General features: G+C 41.0%; 1 protein-coding gene across 1 annotated transcript; it reads left to right on the top strand.

The window, feature by feature from the left end:
• The first annotated feature begins 986 nt into the window (after positions 1 to 986).
• LOC137415636 (uncharacterized) lies at positions 987 to 23,530 on the top strand. Its single transcript, XM_078768602.1, has 14 exons — positions 987 to 1,037; positions 2,108 to 2,200; positions 3,196 to 3,288; positions 4,286 to 4,378; positions 5,377 to 5,469; positions 6,465 to 6,557; positions 8,331 to 8,423; positions 9,417 to 9,506; positions 11,478 to 11,570; positions 12,057 to 12,140; positions 13,061 to 13,153; positions 13,468 to 13,506; positions 19,034 to 19,166; positions 19,547 to 23,530. Exons 1-14 carry the CDS (start codon positions 987 to 989, stop codon positions 19,822 to 19,824), a joined length of 1,419 nt encoding a protein of 472 aa, XP_078624728.1. The 3' UTR covers positions 19,825 to 23,530.

The raw sequence follows: 23,530 nt of genomic DNA, 5'->3' as shown, positions 1-23,530 counted from the left end.
TCTCCTAAAAATCTGAAATTGCATGCACATGATCTCTGACCCATTTGTATTGAAATATTAAATTTATGACATCATAGGTCACATGGTTTGACAGCCATATTGGATTGAAGGAAAATATTAAATAATTATATCTCCGAAACCGCTCACCCTATCAATGCGGGATTTTACAAATATCATATAACAGCACTGTTGCATATAGTTTGAAAATGATGATGTCGTAGGTCACGTGCTTTGGCAGCCATCTTGGATAGAAAAACGAACCTTATCCGATCAACACGAATCCTCACAAACGTGATCTCCCACCCATACTTGTGCAGAGTGTACATTTTAAAAAGTCTTATGTCACATGGTGTGGCAGCCATATTAGCTTGAAAGCCGATATTTAAACAAAATCCCTTCTCTGAAACTGCTTCACCGATCAATGTGAAACCTGTCATGTGATACTTGAGAACAGCTGAAGGGATTTAAATCAAACCTCTTTATTTTTTGGACAGTGAACCAGGGCATCTACCCCTTGTGGGACTATTGGCAACAGTCGCATTCTTTGAGTTTTTTATGGGATATGGCCCACCACAAAGCCTATAGGGCCACTCGAGGTGGGGGCTACACAAAGAAAACAAAAGCAGAACAACCAGCCCCTTGGATTGAAACAAGACAAATGAAGAAAGTTGTCTCTGCACAGAACAAAAAGGGCTGGGAGGGGTAAACTAGTCTGCTTTGAGACAACAGTGCCTCTACCCCCATTTTTGGAAGACTGCCAACCAAGGCTAATGAGCTCAACCCACCCGGGTTTGGGATCAGAATTGTCCTTCTTCTAGGCAGATTGCTGGCCAAGGCTAACGAGTTCCACCCACCGGGAGCAAGCTTGGTTTTAAGATGCCAAACACCCGCCTTTCACACCTCCACATTTTGTTAAAACAGGGGTCGGCACGAGAAGCCATGCGGTAGGAGTTTGATCAGGAGAGGCTATTTGAGATGCAGACAATATGGGATATTTTATGGATGAGGAGTTGCTCAGTTCTCCACCACCATATTCAGTGAAATATCTTTCATTAATAATCACTTATTGTTTTCTTAATAACTGAAATATCGTTCCGACCTGCTGTCTGAAGGTATGATCGCACACGCACATCACTCCACAAACACACACACGATAATCCTGGAGGACATAAATGATACCACGACCTGTTGGTCGTGCATGTCTGTCCATGATACCAGGGCAGACATGCACGACCAACAAAGAGGTCCACACTTTCCAACAGACGAGGGCAACCACATATGTAACCACACTTCCACCCGCACAAATCTATGACTGTTGAGGAAACGAAACACTTTTCAGGCTCTCCAGTTTCAAGGAACCGGTGGGGTGCATTTGATCCGTTACTTCCTTATTGCACCAACAATGGCCACTTAGATCCTGTGCGGTGGTCGTTGCATACTTCCTGAAGGTTTTCATTGTGCGCATTTGCGACCTGTGGATGTCACTGCGTTATGACGTAACACGCTCAAACTTGGCGCCCGATCTCATGGTGGTTCAACAAACAATTAATCTCCTGCAGTAGAACCTTTGAGCAGCTCAATGTCTGACATTCTGCGTATGGGTGTTATGAGGACGTTTTTAGACTAAGAACAGGATTATTTATTTCAGAGGATGAGTTGTTCATTTGTGAAGTAAATTTAAAATAAAGTGTTCCAGGAAAGGATAAATTTAGCGAACTGATCTGCCAGAAAGTTAAAGTTCATCAATGGAGATCTTGGTGATATTCTTTCGATCCAACACCCTACTCCTCCCTGAATCAGACTGTGATCAGCACTTGCACCCTTTTGGGTCGGACCTGCATTCTCAACCTGACAAATGCATCACAGAAGGGATTATGAGTTCACCTTTCCTGGTGTAGTTGATACATCCTGCCAGTCCTCACGTGTGGATGATTCCAAAAGAATTCTACCACTCGTCCAATCCTACCAACAACACCAGGAATCTCATACCAAACGATTATCGATAAAATGTTCCTCTGAGTGACCCTTACCGTCAACATTTATCACCATTTCAGTGAAATATCTTTCATGAATCATCACCTCTTCTTCTCTTGCATCCATCACACAGGAAACTGTTCCATCTGTTCCTCAGAAGAATGAAGGAGTTTTCAGCTATTTGTACAAAGGAATTCAGAACATCGTTTCGAGCTCCTTTCTGAAGGTATGATCGCACACGCACATCACTCCACAAACACACACACGATAATCCTGGAGGACATAAATGATACCACGACCAGTTGGTCGTGCATGTCTGTCCATGATACCAGGGCAGACATGCACGACCAGCAAAAAGGTCCACCCTTTCCAACAGACGAGGGCAACCACATATGTAACCACGCTTCTACCCGCACAAATCTATGACTGTTGAGGAAACGAAACACTTTTCAGGCTCTCCAGTTTTAAGGAACCGGTGGGGTGCATTTGATCCGTTACTTCCTTATTGCACCACCAATGGCCACTTAGATCCTGTGCGGTGGTCGTTGCATACTTCCTGAAGGTTTTCATTGTGCTCATTTGCGACCTGTGGATGTCACTGCGTTATGACGTACCACACTCAAACTTGGCGCCCGATGTCATGGTGGTTCAACAAACAATTAATCTCCTGCAGTAGAACCTTTGAGCAGCTCAATGTCTGAAATTCCGCGTATGGGTGTTATGAGGACGTTTTTAGACAAAGAACAGGATTATTTATTTCAGAGGATGAGTTGTTCATTTGTGAAGTAAATTTAAAATAAAGCGTTCCAGGAAAGGATAAATTTAGCGAACTGATCTGCCAGAAAGTTAAAGTTCATCAATGGAGATCTTGGTGATATTCTTTCGATCCAACACCCTACTCCTCCCTGAATCAGACGGTGATTAACACTTGCACCCTTTTGGGTCGGACCTGCATTCTCAACCTGACAAATGCATCACAGAAGGGATTATGAGTTCACCTTTCCTGGTGTAGTTGATACATCCTGCCAGTCCTCACGTGTGGATGATTCCAAAAGAATTCTACCACTCGTCCAATCCTACCAACAACACCAGGAATCTCATACCAAACGATTATCGATAAAATGTTCCACTGAGTGACCCTTACCCTCAACATTTATCAACATTTCAGTGAAATATCTTTCATGAATCATCACTTCTTCTTCTCTTGCATCCATCACACAGGAAACTGTTCCATCTGTTCCTCAGAAGAATGAAGGAGTTTTCAGCTATTTGTACAAAGGAATTCAGAACATCGTTTCGACCTCCTTTCTGAAGGTATGATCGCACACGCATATCACTCCACAAACACACACACGATAATCCTGGAGGACATAAATTATACCACGACCAGTTGGTCGTGCATGTCTGTCCATGATACCAGGGCAGACATGCACGACCAACAAAGAGGTCCACACTTTCCAACAGACGAGGGCAACCACATATGTAACCACGCTTCCACCCGCACAAATCTATGACTGTTGAGGAAACGAAACACTTTTCAGCCTCTCCAGTTTTAAGGAACCGGTGGGGTGCATTTGATCCGTTACTTCCTTATTGCACCACCAATGGCCACTTCGATCCTGTGCGGTGGTCGTTGCATACTTCCTGAAGGTTTTCATTGTGCGCATTTGTGACCTGTGGATGTCACTGCGTTATGACGTAACACACACAATCTTGGCGCCCGATCTCATGGTGGTTCAACAAACAATTAATCTCCTGCAGTAGAAACTTTGAGCAGCTCAATGTCTGACATTCCGCGTATGGGTGTTTTGAGGACGTTTTTAGGCTAAGAACAGGATTATTTATTTCAGAGGATGAGTTGTTCATTTGTGAAGTAAATTTAAAATAATGTGTTCCAGGAAAGGATAAATTTAGCGAACTGATCTGCCAGAAAGTTAAAGTTCATCAATGGAGATCTTGGTGATATTCTTTCGATCCAACACCCTACTCCTCCCTGAATCAGACTCTGATCAGCACTTGCACCCTTTTGGGTCGGACCTGCATTCTCAACCTGACAAATGCATCACAGAAGGGATTATGAGTTCACCTTTCCTGGTGTAGTTGATACATCCTGCCAGTCCTCACGTGTGGATGATTCCAAAAGAATCCTACCACTCGTCCAATCCTACCAACAACACCAGGAATCTCATACCAAACGATTATATCAATAAAATGTTCCTCTGAGTGACCCTTACCCTCAACATTTATCACCATTTCAGTGAAATATCTTTCATGAATCATCACTTCTTCTTCTCTTGCATCCATCACACAGGAAACTGTTCCATCTGTTCCTCAGAAGAATGAAGGAGTTTTCAGCTGTTTGTACAAAGGAATTCAGAACATCGTTTCGACCTCCTTTCTGAAGGTATGATCGCACACGCACATCACTCCACAAACACACACACACGATAATCCTGGAGGACATAAATGATACCACGACCAGTTGGTCGTGCATGTCTGTCCAGGATACCAGGGCAGACATGCACGACCAACAAAGAGGTCCACACTTTCCAACAGACGAGGACAACCACATATGTAACCACGCTTCCACCCGCACACATCTATGACTCTTGAGGAAATGAAACACTTTTCAGGCTCTCCAGTTTTAAGGAACCGGTGGGGTGCATTTGATCCGTTACTTCCTTATTGCACCACCAATGGCCACTTAGATCCTGTGCGGTGGTCATTGCATACTTCCTGAAGGTTTTCATTGTGCGCATTTGCGACCTGTGGATGTCACTGCGTTATGACGTAACACACTCAAACTTGGCGCCCGATCTCATGGTGGTTCAACAAACAATTAATCTCCTGCAGTAGAACCTTTGAGCAGCTCAATGTCTAACATTCCACGTATGGGTGTTATGAGGACGTTTTTAGGCTAAGAACAGGATTATTTATTTCAGAGGATAAGTTGTTCATTTGTGAAGTAAATTTAAAATACAGCGTTCCAGGAAAGGATAAATTTAGCGAACTGATCAGGCCAGAAAGTTAAAGTTCATCAATGGAGATCTTGGTGATATTCTTTCGATCCAACACCCCACTCCTCCCTGAATCAGACTGTGATCAGCACTTGCACCCTTTTGGGTCGGACCTGCATTCTCAAACTGACAAATGCATCACAGAAGGGATTATGAGTTCACCTTTCCTGGTGTAGTTGATACATCCTGCCAGTCCTCAAGTGTGGATGATTCCAAAAGAATTCTACCACTCGTCCAATCCTACCGACAACACCAGGAATCTCATACCAAACGATTATCGATAAAATGTTCCACTGAGAGACCCTTACCCTCAACATTTATCAACATTTCAGTGAAATATCTTTCATGAATCATCACTTCTTCTTCTCTTGCATCCATCACACAGGAAACTGTTCCATCTGTTCCTCAGAAGAATGAAGGGGATTTCAGCTATTTGTACAAAGGAATTCAGAACATCGTTTCGACCTCCTTTCTGAAGGTATGATCGCACACGCACATCACTCCACAAACACACACACGATAATCCTGGAGGACATAAATGATACCACGCCCAGTTGGTCGTGCATGTCTGTCCATGATACCAGGGCAGACATGCACGACCAACAAAGAGGTCCACACTTTCCAACAGACGAGGGCAACCACATATGTAACCACGCTTCCACCCGCACAAATCTATGACTCTTGAGGAAACGAAACACTTTTCAGGCTCTCCAGTTTTAAGGAACCGGTGGGGTGCATTTGATCCGTTACTTCCTTATTGCACCACCAATGGCCACTTAGATCCTGTGCGGTGGTCATTGCATACTTCCTGAAGGTTTTCATTGTGCGCATTTGCGACCTGTGGATGTCACTGCGTTATGACGTAACACACTCAAACTGGGCGCCCGATCTCATGGTGGTTCAACAAACAATTAATCTCCTGCAGTAGAACCTTTGAGCAGCTCAATGTCTGACATTCCACGTATGTGTGTTAGGAGGACGTTTTTAGGCTAAGAACAGGATTATTTATTTCAGAGGATGAGTTGTTCATTTGTGAATTAAATTTAAAATAAAGTGTTCCAGGAAAGGATAAATTTAGCGAACTGATCTGCCAGAAAGTTAAAGTTCATCAGTGGAGATCTTGGTGATATTCTTTCGATCCAACACCCTACTCCTCCCTGAATCAGACTGTGATCAGCACTTGCACCCTTTTGGGTCAGACCTGCATTCTCAACCTGACAAATGCTTCACAGAAGGGATTATGAGTTCACCTTTCCTGGTGTAGTTGATACATCCTGCCAGTCCTCACGAGTGGAGGATTCCAAAAGAATCCTACCACTCGTCCAATCCCACCAACAACACCAGGAATCTCATACCAAACGATTATCGATAAAATGTTCCTCTGAGTGACCCTTACCCTCAACATTTATCACCATTTCAGTGAAATATCTTTCATGAATCATCACTTCTTCTTCTCTTGCATCCATCACACAGGAAACTGTTCCATCTGTTCCTCAGAAGAATGAAGGAGTTTTCAGCTGTTTGTACAAAGGAATTCAGAACATCGTTTCGACCTCCTTTCTGAAGGTATGATCGCACATGCACATCACTCCACAAACACACACACGATAATCCTGGAGGACATAAATGATACCACGACCAGTTGGTCGTGCATGTCTGTCCATGATACCAGGGCAGACATGCACGACCAACAAAGAGGTCCACACTTTCCAACAGACGAGGGCAAACACATATGTAACCACGCTTCCACCAGCAACAAATCTATGACTGTTGAGGAAACGGAACACTTTTCAGGCTCTACAGTTTTAAGGAACCGGTGGGGTGCATTTGATCCGTTACTTCCTTATTGCACCACCAATGGCCAACTTCGATCCTGTGCGGTGGACGTTGCATACTTCCTGAAGGTTTTCATTGTGCGCATTTGCGACCTGTGGATGTCACTGCGTTAGGACGTAACACTCTCAAACTTGGTGCCCGATGTAATGGTGGTTAAACAAAAAATAAATCTCTTGCAGTCGAACCTTTGAGCAGCTCAATGTCTAACATTCCACGTATGGGTGTTATGAGGACGTTTTTAGGCTAAGAACAGGATTATTTATTTCAGAGGATAAGTTGTTCATTTGTGAAGTAAATTTAAAATACAGCGTTCCAGGAAAGGATAAATTTAGCGAACTGATCTGCCAGAAAGTTAAAGTTCATCAATGGAGATCTTGGTGATATTCTTTCGATCCAACACCCCACTCCTCCCTGAATTTTTTTTTTTTTTTTTTTTTTTTTCTATACTGAATCGAGGCTCGTGAAAGAGCTGACAACCGCGAGGGAAAGACAAAAGACAGCACATGGGGACCACGAGGGAAAGACAAAGACAGCACATGGGGACCACGAGGGAAAGACAAAGACAGCACATGGGGACCACGAGGGAAAGACAAAGACAGCACATGGGGACCACGAGGGAAAGACAAAGACAGCACTGGGGGACCACGAGGGAAAGACAAAGACAGTACAGTGGGACCACGAGGGAAAGACAAAGACAGCACATGGGGACCACGAGGGAAAGACAAAGACAGCACATGGGGACCACGAGGGAAAGACAAAGACAGCACATGGGGACCGCGAGGGAAAGACAAAGACAGTACAGGGGGACCGCGAGGGAAAGACAAAGACAGTACATGGGGACCGCGAGGGAAAGACAAAATCAGCACATGGGGACCGCGAGGGAAAGACAAAGACAGTACAGGGGGACCGCGAGGGAAAGACAAAAACAGCACATGGGGACCGCGAGGGAAAGACAAAGACAGTACAGTGGGACCACGAGGGAAAGACAAAAACAGCACATGGGGACCGCGAGGGAAAGACAAAGACAGTACAGTGGGACCACGAGGGAAAGACAAAAACAGCACATGGGGACCGCGAGGGAAAGACAAAGACAGTACAGGGGGACCGCGAGGGAAAGACAAAGACAGCACATGGGGACCGCGAGGGAAAGACATAGACAGTACATGGGGACCTTTGCTCTTTAACCTTTTGGTCAGACTTTGATCAGCACTTGCACCCTTTTGGGTTGGACCTGCATTCTCAACCTGACAAATGCATCACAGAAGGGATTATGAGTTCACCTTTCCTGGTGTAGTTGATACATCCTGCCAGTCCTCACGTGTGGATGATTCCAAAAGAATTCTACCACTCGTCCAATCCTACCAACAACACCAGGAATCTCATACCAAACGATTAACGATAAAATTTTCCTCTGAGTGACCCTTACCCTCAACATTTATCAACATTTCAGTGAAATATCTTTCATGAATCATCACTTCTTCTTCTCTTGCATCCATCACACAGGAAACTGTTCCATCTGTTCCTCAGAAGAATGAAGGAGTTTTCAGCTATTTGTACAAAGGAATTCAGAACATCGTTTCGACCTCCTTTCTGAAGGTATGATCGCACACGCATATCACTCCACAAACACACACACGATAATCCTGGAGGACATAAATGATACCACGACCAGTTGGTCGTGCATGTCTGTCCATGATACCAGGGCAGACATGCACGACCAACAAAGAGGTCCACACTTTCCAACAGACGAGGGCAACCACATATGTAACCACGCTTCCACCCACACAAATCTATGACTGTTGAGGAAACGAAACACTTTTCAGGCTCTCCAGTTTTAAGGAACCGGTGGGGTGCATTTGATCCGTTACTTTCTTATTGCACCACCAATGGCCACTTAGATCCTGTGCGGTGGTCGTTGCATACTTCCTGAAGGTTTTCATTGTGCGCATTTGCGACCTGTGGATGTCACTGCGTTATGACGTAACACACTCAAACTTGGCGCCCGATCTCATGGTGGTTCAACAAACAATTAATCTCCTGCAGTAGAACCTTTGAGCAGCTCAATGTCTGACATTCCGCATATGGGTGTTATGAGGACGTTTTTAGGCTAAGAACAGGATTATTTATTTCAGAGGATGAGTTGTTCATTTGTGAAGTAAATTTAAAATAAAGTGTTCCAGGAAAGGATAAATTTAGCGAACTGATCTGCCAGAAAGTTAAAGTTCATCAATGGAGGTCTTGGTGATATTCTTTCGATCCAACACCCTACTCCTGCCTGAATCAGACTGTGATCAGCACTTGCACCCTTTTGGGTCGGACCTGCATTCTCAACCTGACAAATGCATCACAGAAGGGATTATGAGTTCACCTTTCCTGGTGTAGTTGATACATTCTGCCAGTCCTCATGTGTGGATGATTCCACTTGAATACCACTCGTCCGATCCTACCCATAACACCAGGAATCTCATACCAAACGGTTATTAATAAAATGCTCCTCTGAGTGCCCCCTCACCCTCAACATTTATCACCATTTCAGTTAAATATCTTTCGTGAATCATCAATTCTTGTTCTCTTGTGTCCATCACACAGCAAACTGTTCCAGCTGTTCCTCAGAAGATTAAAGGGGTTTTCAGATATTTGTACAATGGTATTTATGTCATTCCGACATCCTTTCTGAAGGTATGAACACACACCCATCACTAGAAACATGCACACTTTAATGCCAGAGGATATAATTTATACCAGGACAGACACGCACACCCACCTGAGCATGCAGACACTTCATAAAAGGCAGGACAACCACATACACAACAACATAGCAACTCGCAGAATCACATATGTACTGTTTTGGCCAAAAATATTGGCACCTTTGCACTTCTTTCAAACAATGCACCATTTCTTTCAGAAAATTGTTGAAATTCAAAAAAAATTGGTATCCACAAATGTACGTCTTTGGTTTGCAGTGGAACAAAACAAAAAAAAGCTGAAGATATTCCTAAATCTTAGCTTATTCCACACAAAAATCCTAAAATGGCCCGGACAATATTATTGGCACGTTTTAGAAGTTGTCAGAAACAATTGGATTTCAAGCAGGTGATTCTCCTTTGCTTTGGAATTGAACTCGCCTTTGGTGAGTTGCAGGTGCCTGCAATATAAGAATCACTCTTTCAACCAGTTTGAATGGAGAAAAGGAGTCATTCTGCTGTTTTGTGTCACTGTGTGTACCGCAATGAGCATGGAGAAAAGAAAGAAAACCAGAGAATTGTCTGAGTAGGTCAGACACACGATTGTACCCAAGCACGGACAATCTCATAGCTTCAAGTCCATCTCCAGAGACCTTGATGTTCCTGTGTCCACTGTACGCAATGTTATCAGGAAGTTTGAGGCCCATGTCACTGCAGCCAACCTCCCTGGACGTGGCCGCAAGAGAAAACTTGATCGAAGATTGCAGCGAACGATTGATCGAATTATGGAGAAAGCATCTCGATCAACTGCCAAACAGATTCAAGCTGACCTTCAGACACAGAGGATATAAATTTCAACACAGTCAGTCAATTAAATCACAACACAGTATTACAATATAAACTCGCACCATCCGTCGCCAACTCAATGAAATGGGGTTCTTTGGTAGGAGACCCAGGAGGACTCCACTGCTGAGAGAGAAACATATGAAAGCACGACTGGAGTTTGGCAAAACACACCTGAACAAGCCAAAATCATTCTGGGTAAATGTCCTATGGACAGATGAGACCAAATTAGAGCTTTTTGGTAAAGCACGTCATCTCTATGTTTACAGAAAACAAAGTGAAGCATTCAAAGAAAGGAACACCTTCCCTACAATCAAACATGGAGGAGGTTCAGTGATGTTTTGGGGTTGCTGTGCTGCCTCTGGCACTGGGTGACTTGAATGTGTGCATGGCATCATTAAATCAAGAGATTACCAAGGCATTTTGGAGCGCAATGTTCAACCCAGTGTCAGAAATCTGGGTCTCCGTCGAAGGTCATTGGTCTTCCAGCAGGGCAATGACCCCAAACACACTTCAAAAAGCACCCTGGAATGGTTCAAGACAAAATGCTGGACTGTTCTGAAGTGGCCAGCAATGAGTCCAGATCTAAATCCCATTGAACACCTGTGGGGAGATCTGAAAACAGCAGTTGGGAGAAGGCACCTTTCAAATCTGGCAAAACCGGAGCAGTTTGCACAAGAAGAGTGGCCCAAACTACCAGTAGCGAGGTGTAGAAACTCATTCATGGCTATAGGAAGCGCTTGAGTGCAGTTATTTTGTCCAAAGGCTCTGCTACCAAATATTAAGTATAGGGTGTCAATAATTTTATCAACAGCATTTCTTTTTATTTTATGATTTCAAAGGATATATTAAGTTCTGAATGAAAAACAATGGTTCTGTAAAATTAACAGTGAAATCGAGAATTGTGGAAGCCAAATACTTTTGTCCATTTGAACTTAGTTTTTGAGAAAATTGAGTTATTTGAAAAAGGTGCAAGGGTGCCAATATTTTTGGCTTCGGCTGTAACCTCACACCATCCATAACATATCCCTGACTGCTAAGGGATCACTGATCATTTGTGGCCACTTTGGTGAAATATCTTTCGTAAATTCTCAATTCTTCTTCTCTTGTGTCCATCACACAGGAAACTGTTCCATCTGTTCCTCAGAAGATTATAGGGGTTTTCAGGTATTTGTGCAATGGAATTCATAACATCGTTCCAACCTCCTTTCTGAAGGTATTATCACATAAACATCATTCCAGAAACATGCACACTTTAATGCCACAGGATATAATTTATACCAGGACAGACATGCACACCCACCTGAGCATGTAGACACTTCATAAAACGCCAGGACAACCACATACGCAACAACATAGCAACTCGCAGAATCAGATATGTGCTGTTGTGGCCAAAAATATTGGCACCCTTGCACTTCTTTCAAACAATGCACCATTTCTTTCAGAAAAGTGTTGAAATTTAAAAAAAATTGGTTTCCACAAATGTATGTCTTTGGTTTGCAGTGGAACAAAACAAAAAAATGCTGAAGATATTCCTAAATCTTAGCTTATTCCACACAAAAATCCTAAAATGGCCCGGACAATATTATTGGCACGTTTTAGAAGTTGTTAAAAATAATTGGATTTCAAGCAGGTGATTCTCCTGCTTTATTATTGTTCTGCTGTAATTCTCAATTATTGTTCTCTTGTGTCCATCACACAGAAGGTTGTGTCTGTGGAGCCCCAAGACATTTCCAGGTCTTTGTGTGAAACAATCTGTAACATCGTTCCGACCTCCTTTCTGAAGGTATGTTCGCATATATGTCACTCCAGAAACACACACGTTTTAATGCCGGGGAATATAAATTATACCAGGGCAGACATGCTCGTCCAACAAAGTGTTTCCACACTTTCCAAAAGACGAGGGCAACCACATATGTAACCACGCTTCCACCCACACAAATCTATGACTGTTGAGGAAACGAAACACTTTCAGGCTTTTCAGTTTAAAGGAATCAGAGGGGCCGTTTGATCCGTTACTTCTCGACTGCACCACCAATGGCCACTTCGATCTTGTGCGGTGTTCATTGCACACTTCCTAAAAGTTTTCATTGTGCGCATTTGTGACCTGTGGACATCACGGCGTTTTGATGTAACACACTTAAACTTGGCATTCTATACATCTCAAGGTGTTTCAATAGTCAATAATTCATCTCCTGCGATTTGGGTGTTGCGAGGACGTTATTCGGCTAAGAACATATTTATATATCTCAGAGGATGAGTTGTTCATTTATGAAGTAAATTTACAATAAAATGTTCAAATAAAGGTTACATTTAGTGATCCGATCTGCCAGGAACTTAATTTTCACTAATGGAGATTTTGGGGATGATTTTTCGATCCAAAACCCCACTCCCTGAACCAGACTTATCAGCACTTGTACCCTTTTGGGTCGGACCTGCATTCTCAACCTGACAAATGCATCACAGAAGGGATTATGAATTTACCTTTCCTGGTGTTGTTGATACATCCTGTCAGTGCTCACGTGTGGATGATTCCAATAAGCATATCACTCGTCCAATCCTACTGAGAACACAACTAATCTCATACCAAACGAATATCGACAAAATGCTCCTCTGAGTGCCCCCTCACCCTCAATACTGATCACGATTTCAGTGAAATACCTTTGATTAATTCTCAATTATGCTCCTCTTGTGTCCATCACACAGGAAACTGTTCCATCTGTTCCTCAGAAGATTATAGGGGTTTTCAGGTATTTGTACAATGGAATTCATAACATCGTTCCGACCTCCTTTCTGAAGGTATGGTCACACACATCATTCGAGAAACACACACACTTTAATCCCAGAGGATATAAATACCACCATAACATACATGCAGAGCCAACTGAACATGTACACACTTCATAACAGGCCAGGACAACCACATACGCAGTGACATAGCCACTCGCAAAACCACATCTGTAACCACACACACCATGCAGAATATATCCCTGACTGTTGAGAGATAACTGATCATCTGTGGCCACTTTGTTGAAATATCTCTCATTAATTCTCAATTATTGTTTTCTTCTGTCCAACACACATTTTTTCATGTCCCTTTTCATGTCTCTCAGAAGTCCGAAGTTAACATCCTTCCAACCTCCTTTCTGAAGGTATGATCGCAAACACATCACTCAAACACACGCTTTAATCCCAGAGGGGTCCTGACTTAACACACTCAAACATGGCGTCCTAGCTCAAGAGGGTTGAACGCACGGTTAGTTTCCTGCAGTAGAATCATCAAGCAACTCATGGGCCGAAATTACACGTGTGGGTTTTGCGAGATTGTGTGATGTCTAGAACAGGTTTACTTATTTCAGTGGATGAGTTTTTTTTTTTTTTTTTTTTTTTTTGTATACAAGATCGAGGCTCGTGAAAGAGCGAAAATTAATCACACAGAAAGACAAACAGACACATAAAACAAATAACATCGGGAGCGGTAGACAAGATGGGGGGAGAGGGGGAAGGACACAAACACAACATTTGAGAGCAGGGACCGAGAGACATGGAGACATCGAGAGATCTGTGGGAGGGAGAGGGCTTTGGGGGGGAGGCATGTGAAGGGGGGAGGCATGTGAAGGGGGGGAGGCATGTGAAGGGGGGGGGTGGGAGAGGTATAAACATATGGACACTGCCAGGATTTCCAGGAAATAAGTTGGAATTTCAAACAAGGTGGATCTGGGGTGAATTAGTGGGGGTAGAAAAGATCAAGGTTATGGATGGGGGAAGATAAGAGATGGTGGTGAACAGCTGTTTTAAAGACCTGGAGGGAGGAGAGGGATTGAAGGGAGTGTGGGAGTTTGTTCCACAGGCGGGAGAAAAGAGGAATGAAAGAGTGAAGGTGAGCAGAGAGCCGAGATTTCGGCAGTTTAACCATCAGAGGGTTGCTGGCAGATCTTGTGCGACCTGTAGGAATATTTGGGGGACAGAGCACGGAGAGAGCTGGGGGAGCAAGGCCGGAGAGGAGTCGGTAGAAGACAGAAAGACCACCTACCTGCCTGCGGTGAGTGAGTGAAAGGCCCTCAGAGATAGCTTCATCGCGGGAGATTCCAATGATTTTGAAAGCTTTGGATTCAACAGCGTGAAGCCGAGCCAGGTGTGAGGCAGGAGCACCAGCCCATAGGGGAGAACAGTATTCCATTGAGCTGCGGATGAAAGCCTTGTATGTGGTGAGGAGCTCAGGTGTGCCGAGGAAGGACTTCGCACGACGGAGGATGCCCAGTCGGCGACTGGCTTTGGAGGCCAGCTTGGAAATGTGGTTTTCCCAAGAAAGATCATGGCAGATAGTGAGACCCAAAAGCTTGAGTGACAGAACTTCTTGGAGAGGATTGTTGAGAAAGTAGATGGGAGGGTTGTCCAGTCGATCTTTTCGGAGAGACATAGTAAGAGAGTGAGATTTGGCAGGATTGAAAGACATGTTCCACTTGTTTGAACAGTCTGTGATTTTGTCCAGGTCTTCAGAGAGTGAGGAGGCTGCAGACTGCCTATCTGAGGGAAGAGGAATGGAGCGGCAGAGAGTGGAGTCATCAGCAAAGAGATAGAGAGGATTTTCCAGAGAGTCAGAGAGATCATTGATAAAGACCAGAAAAAGCACAGGGCCCAGCACACTTCCTTGGGGAACTCCAGCCTGAACAGGAAGGGGAGATGAGAGAAATCCATTCAGGGCCACACGTTGACTACGACCAGAGAGGAAGTCCGCAAGCCATGCATGGAGATTTCCATGGATACCATAGGAGGAGAGTTTGGTGAGCAGAGCTGAGTGCCAGACCGTATCAAAGGCCCTTGATATGTCAAGGGAGACAGCTCTGATTTCCTGTTTGGCATTCAGGACCTCCATCCATTGTTGAGACAGCAGAAGCAGCATGTCCAGAGTAGAGTGACCTGGTCTGAAACCAAATTGATGATCAGAGATCAAGCCATTGGAGAAGAGGAAAGATTTCATATCCGAAGCAATGATGGATTCCATGACTTTGCTGATAATTGGGAGCAGGCTGATTGGTCTGTAGTTGCAAGGATCTGTTTTTGCACCTTTTTTGTGTAAAGCGGTAATGTTAGCTGATTTCCAGGATGCTGGCAGATGACCTTGAGCAAAAGATAGGGTGAAAAGAACAGAGAGAGGGTGAGATAGAGCGGCAGAGCAGGATTTTAGGACCCGTGGGCTGATGCCGTCTGGTCCAGTTGCAGAATCAGAGTCGAGGTTTGACAAAAACTCCTCCACCTTGTCAGGAGAGAAGGACACAGAGTCCAGGAGCATTTGGGTTCGACTGGGAAAGGTGGGAACAGAGAGAGATGGGTTTGGGACTAAGGATTTCGAGGCGAACACAGAGTTGAGGCATTCGGCTTTGTCACGTGCGATGTCAACTGTGTGGCCATTTGAGGTAAGGGAGGGGATGGAGGGGGAACAAACACCAGAAACGGATTTGACCAGACGCCACCAGGATTTGGAGGAAGGAGACAGGTTTGAGAGTTCATTCTTGAGTGAGGAGAGATAGTGCTTCCTGGCACTCCTGAGGGTAGACACACACTTGTTCCGAGCTTGGTGGAAGGAACTGAGATTTCCTTCAGTTGGATTAGCCTTCCAAGAGGCAAAGGCAAGTTGTTTCAGGGCAACTGCCTCACCACAAGATTCAGTGTACCATGGACGGGAGGAAGGGTAAGACAATTGAAGGCGAGATGGGATAAATCTGTGCATGAGAGAGATCAGTTTGCTTTGGAAGAATTCCCAGGAAGAATTGATGTCAGAGGCAGTGGAGATGGGAGACCAATCCAGACGATTGATGGCTGCTTGAAGACCGTCCCAGTCGGCCTGAGTGAAATGCCAGACTCGTCGAATGCCAGTTATTCATTTATGAAGTAAATTAAAATTAAAATGTTCCTCCATAGGTTAAATTTAGCGATCTGGTCTGCCCGAAATTTATGGAGATCTTGGTGATGATCATTAGATCCAAGACCAGACTCGTCACCGGGGTGGTCCCTCATCATCACTTGTACCATTTAGGGTCAAACCTGCATTCTCAACCTCTTATAACGAAACAGAAGTAAAGCAGCAGAGGTTGTGAGTGCAGAGGACAATGTAAAAGATACAGGTGATGTGATGAAGATGGCTAATGGACATCAAAAGGCAAATTCGGAAAAGTATCACCGCTCAAAAAGAGCTTGAGCGAATGTAGAAAAATAAATGTTTTCCCGGTGTTACCAGTGTTGCTTCGTTTGGGTTGAAGTCGCGTGAACGGAAATGGACAGTTTGTGTTGAAATCACTTTGACGAGTATGGGTTAGTTTGGGTTGAAATGACGATTACGAGTATTGGTTAGTTTGGGTTAAAATCACTTTGACAGGTGTTATTAATTATAATAACTAGAACTGCCACTTTGTAACTGTTGGCAGTGATGGTCGGGTGCAAAGACATCCCACTTTGATCAGACACGTGACCAATGAAATCCTCTTAAAAAAAAAACTCGATTCAGAATTTGATTTTTAAAATGAAATTTAAAGGAAGTCAAACAATACTCAGATTCAAAATAATTTTTAATAATGGCTGCCAGAAATGCAAACGCCGATGTTTAAATTACCAAACTGTATTCCAAAATACTCGTTAATAATGTGTGTGAAGTTTCACATCGTTCTTTTAAGCCGTACTGGAGTGTAAAAATAATTCTTTTTCTTCATCATAAAGGTTTCTTCTTCTTCACATATATATAATATCCTGGCTGCCAGACCATATGATCTATCACATTTAAATTTTGTAAAGTTTGACTTCAACAGCATAAGCCATTTCATGGAAAGTTCTTTATTTATTTTACTTTGATCCAATATGGCTGCCCAACCACATGGCCTTTGAGATAAAAAAAAAAAGTCTGCCGCCGAGGATTGGGAAGGAGTTCATGTGTGTGATTTTTGTGTTCATCGGATAAGGTTCGTTTTTTTAAATCCAATATGGCTGACAAACAATGTGACCTATGATTTGATCGTTTTCAACATATATTTCCCAAGGCTGTTAGATCATATGTGTGGCGTTTCACATCGATCTAGTGAGCCGTTTTGGAGAAGGTTTGCATTTTCAAGCCAATATGGCTGCCGAATCATGCGACCAATGACATGATCAATACGAGAACGGCACTCGGTGGAGAGCACACCTCCGCCTAGTTGGCCATATCAATCAATTGTGAAGAATCCCTTAAAAAATTCTGCAAGCTGAATCGGATCTGGATCTTCACCAAAATTGAATCGATTCTTCTTTGTCTCACACACACAACCTGTCCAACAAGTTTCGTCCAAATCCATCCATAAACTTTTGAGATATCCTGCTATGCATCGTTTTTGGCCCTATCTCCCAATGGTGAAGAATCACTTGAAAAAAATAAATAATTATCATATCCGAATCCATATTCAGATCTTCACCAAAATCCAATTGAATCGTCCTCGTCAGACACCCAACCAATCCACAAAGTTTCGTCCAAATCCGTCTATAACTTTTTGAGATATCCAACTATGTATTGTTTGGGCCCTATCTCCCAAAGGTGAAGAATCACTTTAAAATTCTAATAGCCGGATCCAAATCCGGATCTTCACCAAAATCTAATCATTTCGTCCTTGTCACATACGCTACATCTCTGACATATTTCGTCCGAATCCGTCCACAACTTTTCGAGATATTTTGTTCACAGACAAAAGGACAGACAAACAGACAGGGGTGAAAACATAACCTCCATCCACCTTTGGTGGCGGAGGTAATAATTCTCCCATACAATTTTTGCCTAGATTACGCTCAATACATTTCAAACTGATTGGATTAAGCATTGTACTTATGACCGGATTAAGTCTTGTATATGAAGGCACTGATGATGTCATGATCAACATATATTTTACTCCTCATGGGGAGTTCTTGACAATGTGTCAATTTTCAATTTTTTTCATGGAGCGTTTTCAGAGATACAGAGGTGCAAAGTTTTTTGTTTTTTTTCCTTTCCAAAAATGGCACCCGCACCTCGTGACCTATGATATCATTCTTATCATTTAAAAAAATCTACTGCATGAGGTGCTCCTTTGGTGAAAATTCCGTGGCAATCGCTCAAGCGGGTTGCAGAGAAAATGAATTTAAAAGTAAAATAAACGTGCAAAAACGGGAGAATAAAAAATATTAATAAACTTAACAAAAACAATTAGGTTCCAGTGTTCTGTCATTGTGTTCATTGAAACTGTCATTCTGGTGTTTCACAGGCAGGTTGTTTCATCAATGTATATGTCGTCCTTCAGATGTCGGTAAACCTGGTCATCCCGTTTGTCGGCATGAGTTAATGGACATTAAATATCCCATGGTGTCATTCGCGAAGAGTTGGCAACCTATCACTGGCACCATGAACAAATTACAAATTTCTTATACAACTATTGCTGGGAAGGTAATGGCAAACCACCCAGTATAACCTTTACAAAAAAACTGCTTACATTTATATATATATATAGATATATAGATATATAGATATAGATATGAGTAAATGTGCATGTATTTGTATCATGTGTAAGGGTAAGTGGGATCCATAGCTATAATGTATGAAGGATTTAATAATGCTTTGTCTAAATGCATTGTGGGACTAAAACATTTTTCCTAAACTCAGTTTTCTGACTTTTTTTTTTTTTTTAGATCGAACCTGACACCTGCCCATGGGAGCCCTCCATATGGAGCTCCCCAAAGTGCGCTCCAACACATTGGTTGACCCCAGCAACTGAGATCCCTGGAAATGAAACCGCATGTCTGGATGATATGGATGTTCACCGTAAGTTGATTTTGATGCTGAATGTAAAATATGTTGAGAGAACAAGAAAATGGTAGTGATTTGTAAGTTGGGCGGACTGATTTTGATCCGTTGATCTGATCGGTTGGGCGGACTGACTGATCATTGCATTACCTTTTGTAATAATTTATTCATTGCAGATATAACAACAGGTTGAGAATTACTTGTATAACTGTGATTTTAGTGATTTTAAATGATATTTGGCCTCGTTTTATTTTCACACTGAAATGTTGGAATCATAATTGATTATGATTTATTGATTAGGAACGGCTGATCTGCGTTTGTTTTGCTTAATTTGATTTCAAAGTCATCCAAGTAAAATTTTCTCTTTCTTTTGCTCATTGCAAACCCAAACCCTTCAGAATGTCTGGAGTTCATTTCAATGGAAGATCAGGAAGAAGAGATGGTGGAGATTAACATCTACGAAATCATCTTTCAGGTTGTGTGCAATTCTTTGGCAATTCGCTGGATTATTTTCTGTTTTACAAAGTTGATAAAGAGGCTGAAAAAGATGTACACCAATAAAATGCACCACAAAAAGAGGAAGAGGCGATGCACTTGCAAGCTTGAAAGCAAAGGACCAACCCTATGGTCAAGTTCCTGGGGTAAGGTGCTGCAGGATATGTGGGCAAGAAGCTGACCCAATCATGGAGCATTACCATGATTGTCCCCTACAACGAGCACACCCTACAACGACAACGACACCCACACCCTAAAACGAGCTGACCCAGTAATGGAGCATTACCTTGATGCTCCTCTACAACGAGCAGAACCCTACAACGACAACGACACCCACACCCTACAACAATGACATGATGCTCCCCTACAACGAGCTGACCCAGTCATGGTGCTTTACCTCAAGCTTGAGAGGGGTTGGATGACGTGATGCTTCCCTACAACAAGCTGCACAGAAACTTGCGGCAATGTTCCAGGCAGCCATGGTAGCCAATCCGCAAATGTAATAATACAAATGTAACTAATACATACAAATGTAACTAATACATACAAATGTAACTAATACATACAAATGTAACTAATACATACAAATGTGACGAATACATACAAATGTAACTAATACATACAAATGTAACTAATACATACAAATGTAACTAATACATACAAATGTAACTAATACATACAAATGTAACTAATACATACAAATGTAACTAATACATACAAATGTAACTAATACATACAAATGTGACGAATACATACAAATGTAACTAATACATACAAATGTAACTAATACATACAAATGTGACGAATACATACAAATGTAACGAATACATACAAATGTAACAGTAATACATACAAATGTAACTAACACATACAAATGTAACAGTAATACACACAAATGTAACTAATACATACAAATGTAACTAATACATACAAATGTACGGTAACTAATACATACAAATGTAACTAATACATACAAATGTAACTAATACGTACAAATGTAACAGTAATACATACAAATGTAACTAATACATACAAATGTAACCAATACGTACAAATGTAACAGTAATACATACAAATGTAACTAATACATACAAATGTAACTAATACGTACAAATGTAACAGTAATACATACAAATGTAACTAATACATACAAATGTAACTAATACATACAAATGTAACTAATACATACAAATGTAATACATACAAATGTAACTCACACATACAAATGTAACTAATACATACAAATGTAACTAATACATACAAATGTGACGAATACATACAAATGTAACTAATACATACAAATGTAACTAATACATACAAATGTGACGAATACATACAAATGTAACTAATACATACAAATGTATCAGTAATCTATCTATAATTCCAGTAATCTCTGTCTGTACGTTTGTACGTTTGTACGTTTGTCTGTGACCGCTGTTTCTCGACAACCACGGGTCCGATATACTTTTAACTTGCCAGGTATATTGCTGGGGACCCGAGGATGTGCCTTTTCAAGGTTTCATATTAATCGGACAATTACTTACCGAGCTATGTCCAAAAAACGATTCAACCAATCAGAGAGCAGCGAACGATCGCGTGTGCCGAACGTGGCGGGCACACTCTGCCTCGGATGGCACATTTGAGAGCGTATTCATTTATTTCACGTTTGCAAACTATGTTGGCGTTAAACTATGTTTTACAACTAATAAAAACGAATTTGCGATTCATTCGCTTTCCTGCGCGTTTGTGCACGCGATGGCGATTTCTTTACCAAACTCCGGAAGCCGTTCGCTTTGGACCAAACCATTGCATGTAAATAGAGGGGGGGGGATTGTCACCACTCGCAAGCCGTTCGCTTTGGACCAAACCATTTCATGTAAATAGAGGGGGGGGATATAATTTTAGATATAGATATAGTACGGGCATGCCCTAGTACATACAAATGTAACTAATACATACAAATGTAACAGTAATACATACAAATGTAACTAATACATACAAATGTGACGAATACATACAAATGTAACTAATACATACAAATGTAACTAACACATACAAATGTAATACATACAAATGTAACTCACACATACAAATGTAACTAATACATACAAATGTAACTAATACATACAAATGTGACGAATACATACAAATGTAACTAATACATACAAATGTAACTAATACATACAAATGTGACGAATACATACAAATGTAACAGTAATACATACAAATGTAACTAATACATACAAATGTAACAGTAATACATACAAATGTAACTAATACATACAAATGTGACGAATACATACAAATGTAACTAATACATACAAATGTAACAGTAATACATAAAAATGTAACTAATACATACAAATGTAACAGTAATACATACAAATGTAACTAATACATACAAATGTAACTAATACATACAAATGTACGGTAACTAATACATACAAATGTAACTTATACATACAAATGTGATGAATACATACAAATGTAACTAATACATACAAATGTAACTAATACGTACAAATGTAACAGTAATACATACAAATGTAAGTAATACATACAAATGTAACCAATACGTACAAATGTAACAGTAATACATACAAATGTAACTAATACATACAAATGTAACTAATACGTACAAATGTAACAGTAATACATAGAAATGTAACTAATACATACAAATGTAACTAATACATACAAATGTAATACATACAAATGTAACTAATACATACAAATGTAACAGTAATACATACAAATATCATCGCAGTAATTTGTGTGGTCATTATGACATTAATACATATAAATGTAACAGTAATACATACAAAATGTAACTAATACATACAAATGTAACTAATACATACAAATGTAACTAATACAAACAAATATAACAGTAATACATACAAATGTAACAGTAATACATACAAATGTAAATAATACATACATATGTAACTAATACATACAAATATAACTAATACATACAAATGTGACGAATACATACAAATGTAAGTAATACATACAAATGTAACAGTAATACATACAAATATCATCGCAGTAATTTGTGTGGTCATTATGACATTAATACATATAAATGTAACAGCAATACATATAAATATAACAGTAATACATACAAATATAACAGTAATACATTCAAATGTAACAGTAATACATACAAATGTAACTAATACATACAAATGTAACAGTAATACATACAAATGTAACTAATACATACAAATTTAACAGTAATACATACAAATGTAACTAATACATACATATGTAACTAATACAAACAAATATAACAGTAATACATTCAAATGTAACAGTAATACATACAAATGTAACTAATACATACAAATGTAACAGTAATACATACAAATGTAACTAATACATACAAATTTAACAGTAATACATACAAATGTAACTAATACATACATATGTAACTAATACATACAAATTTAACTAATACATACAAATGTGACGAATACATACAAATGTAACTAATACATACAAATATAACAGTAATACATACAAATGTAACAGTAATACATACAAATGTAACTGTAATACATACAAATGTAACAGTCATTAAATTTGGCCCACATACCATGTATGACCCGGGGATTGTCCGAAGGGTATTTTAAGTGCTCCAATGGAACGGTTGATAAGGAACAGCTGGCTTCGCAAGTGACAAGTAATTCGGACTTGTGAAGATCAGGCATTCGAAGATGAGCGCTTGGGGTTCACTCGTCCGTCGTTGCTTTAATCATTGTAATCCTCCACAATCGTAATCCACAATCATTGTAATTGTAATCTATTGTAAATAACCCTGTATGGTTAAGCACTTTTAATAAACTGTAATCACTGTCCTTCAATAAACATTGTAAACAGTA

The sequence above is a fragment of the Myxine glutinosa genome (genome assembly GCF_964187855.1).
Source record: "Myxine glutinosa chromosome 6 unlocalized genomic scaffold, kmMyxGlut1.1 SUPER_6_unloc_1, whole genome shotgun sequence".
NCBI classification, from domain to species: Eukaryota; Metazoa; Chordata; class Myxini; order Myxiniformes; family Myxinidae; genus Myxine; species Myxine glutinosa.
Note: the sequence above shows the minus strand (reverse complement) of the source record. Positions and strands in the feature narration are given on the sequence as shown.

Coding starts and splice junctions, on each gene's coding strand:
- LOC137415636 (XM_078768602.1), top strand. CDS start 987: ATGGGATATTTTATGGATGAGGAGTTGCTCAGTTCTCCACCACCATAT. Junction 8,424..9,416: donor TTTCGACCTCCTTTCTGAAG/GTATGATCGCAC, acceptor TCCATCACACAG/CAAACTGTTCCAGCTGTTCC. Junction 9,507..11,477: donor TTCCGACATCCTTTCTGAAG/GTATGAACACAC, acceptor TCCATCACACAG/GAAACTGTTCCATCTGTTCC.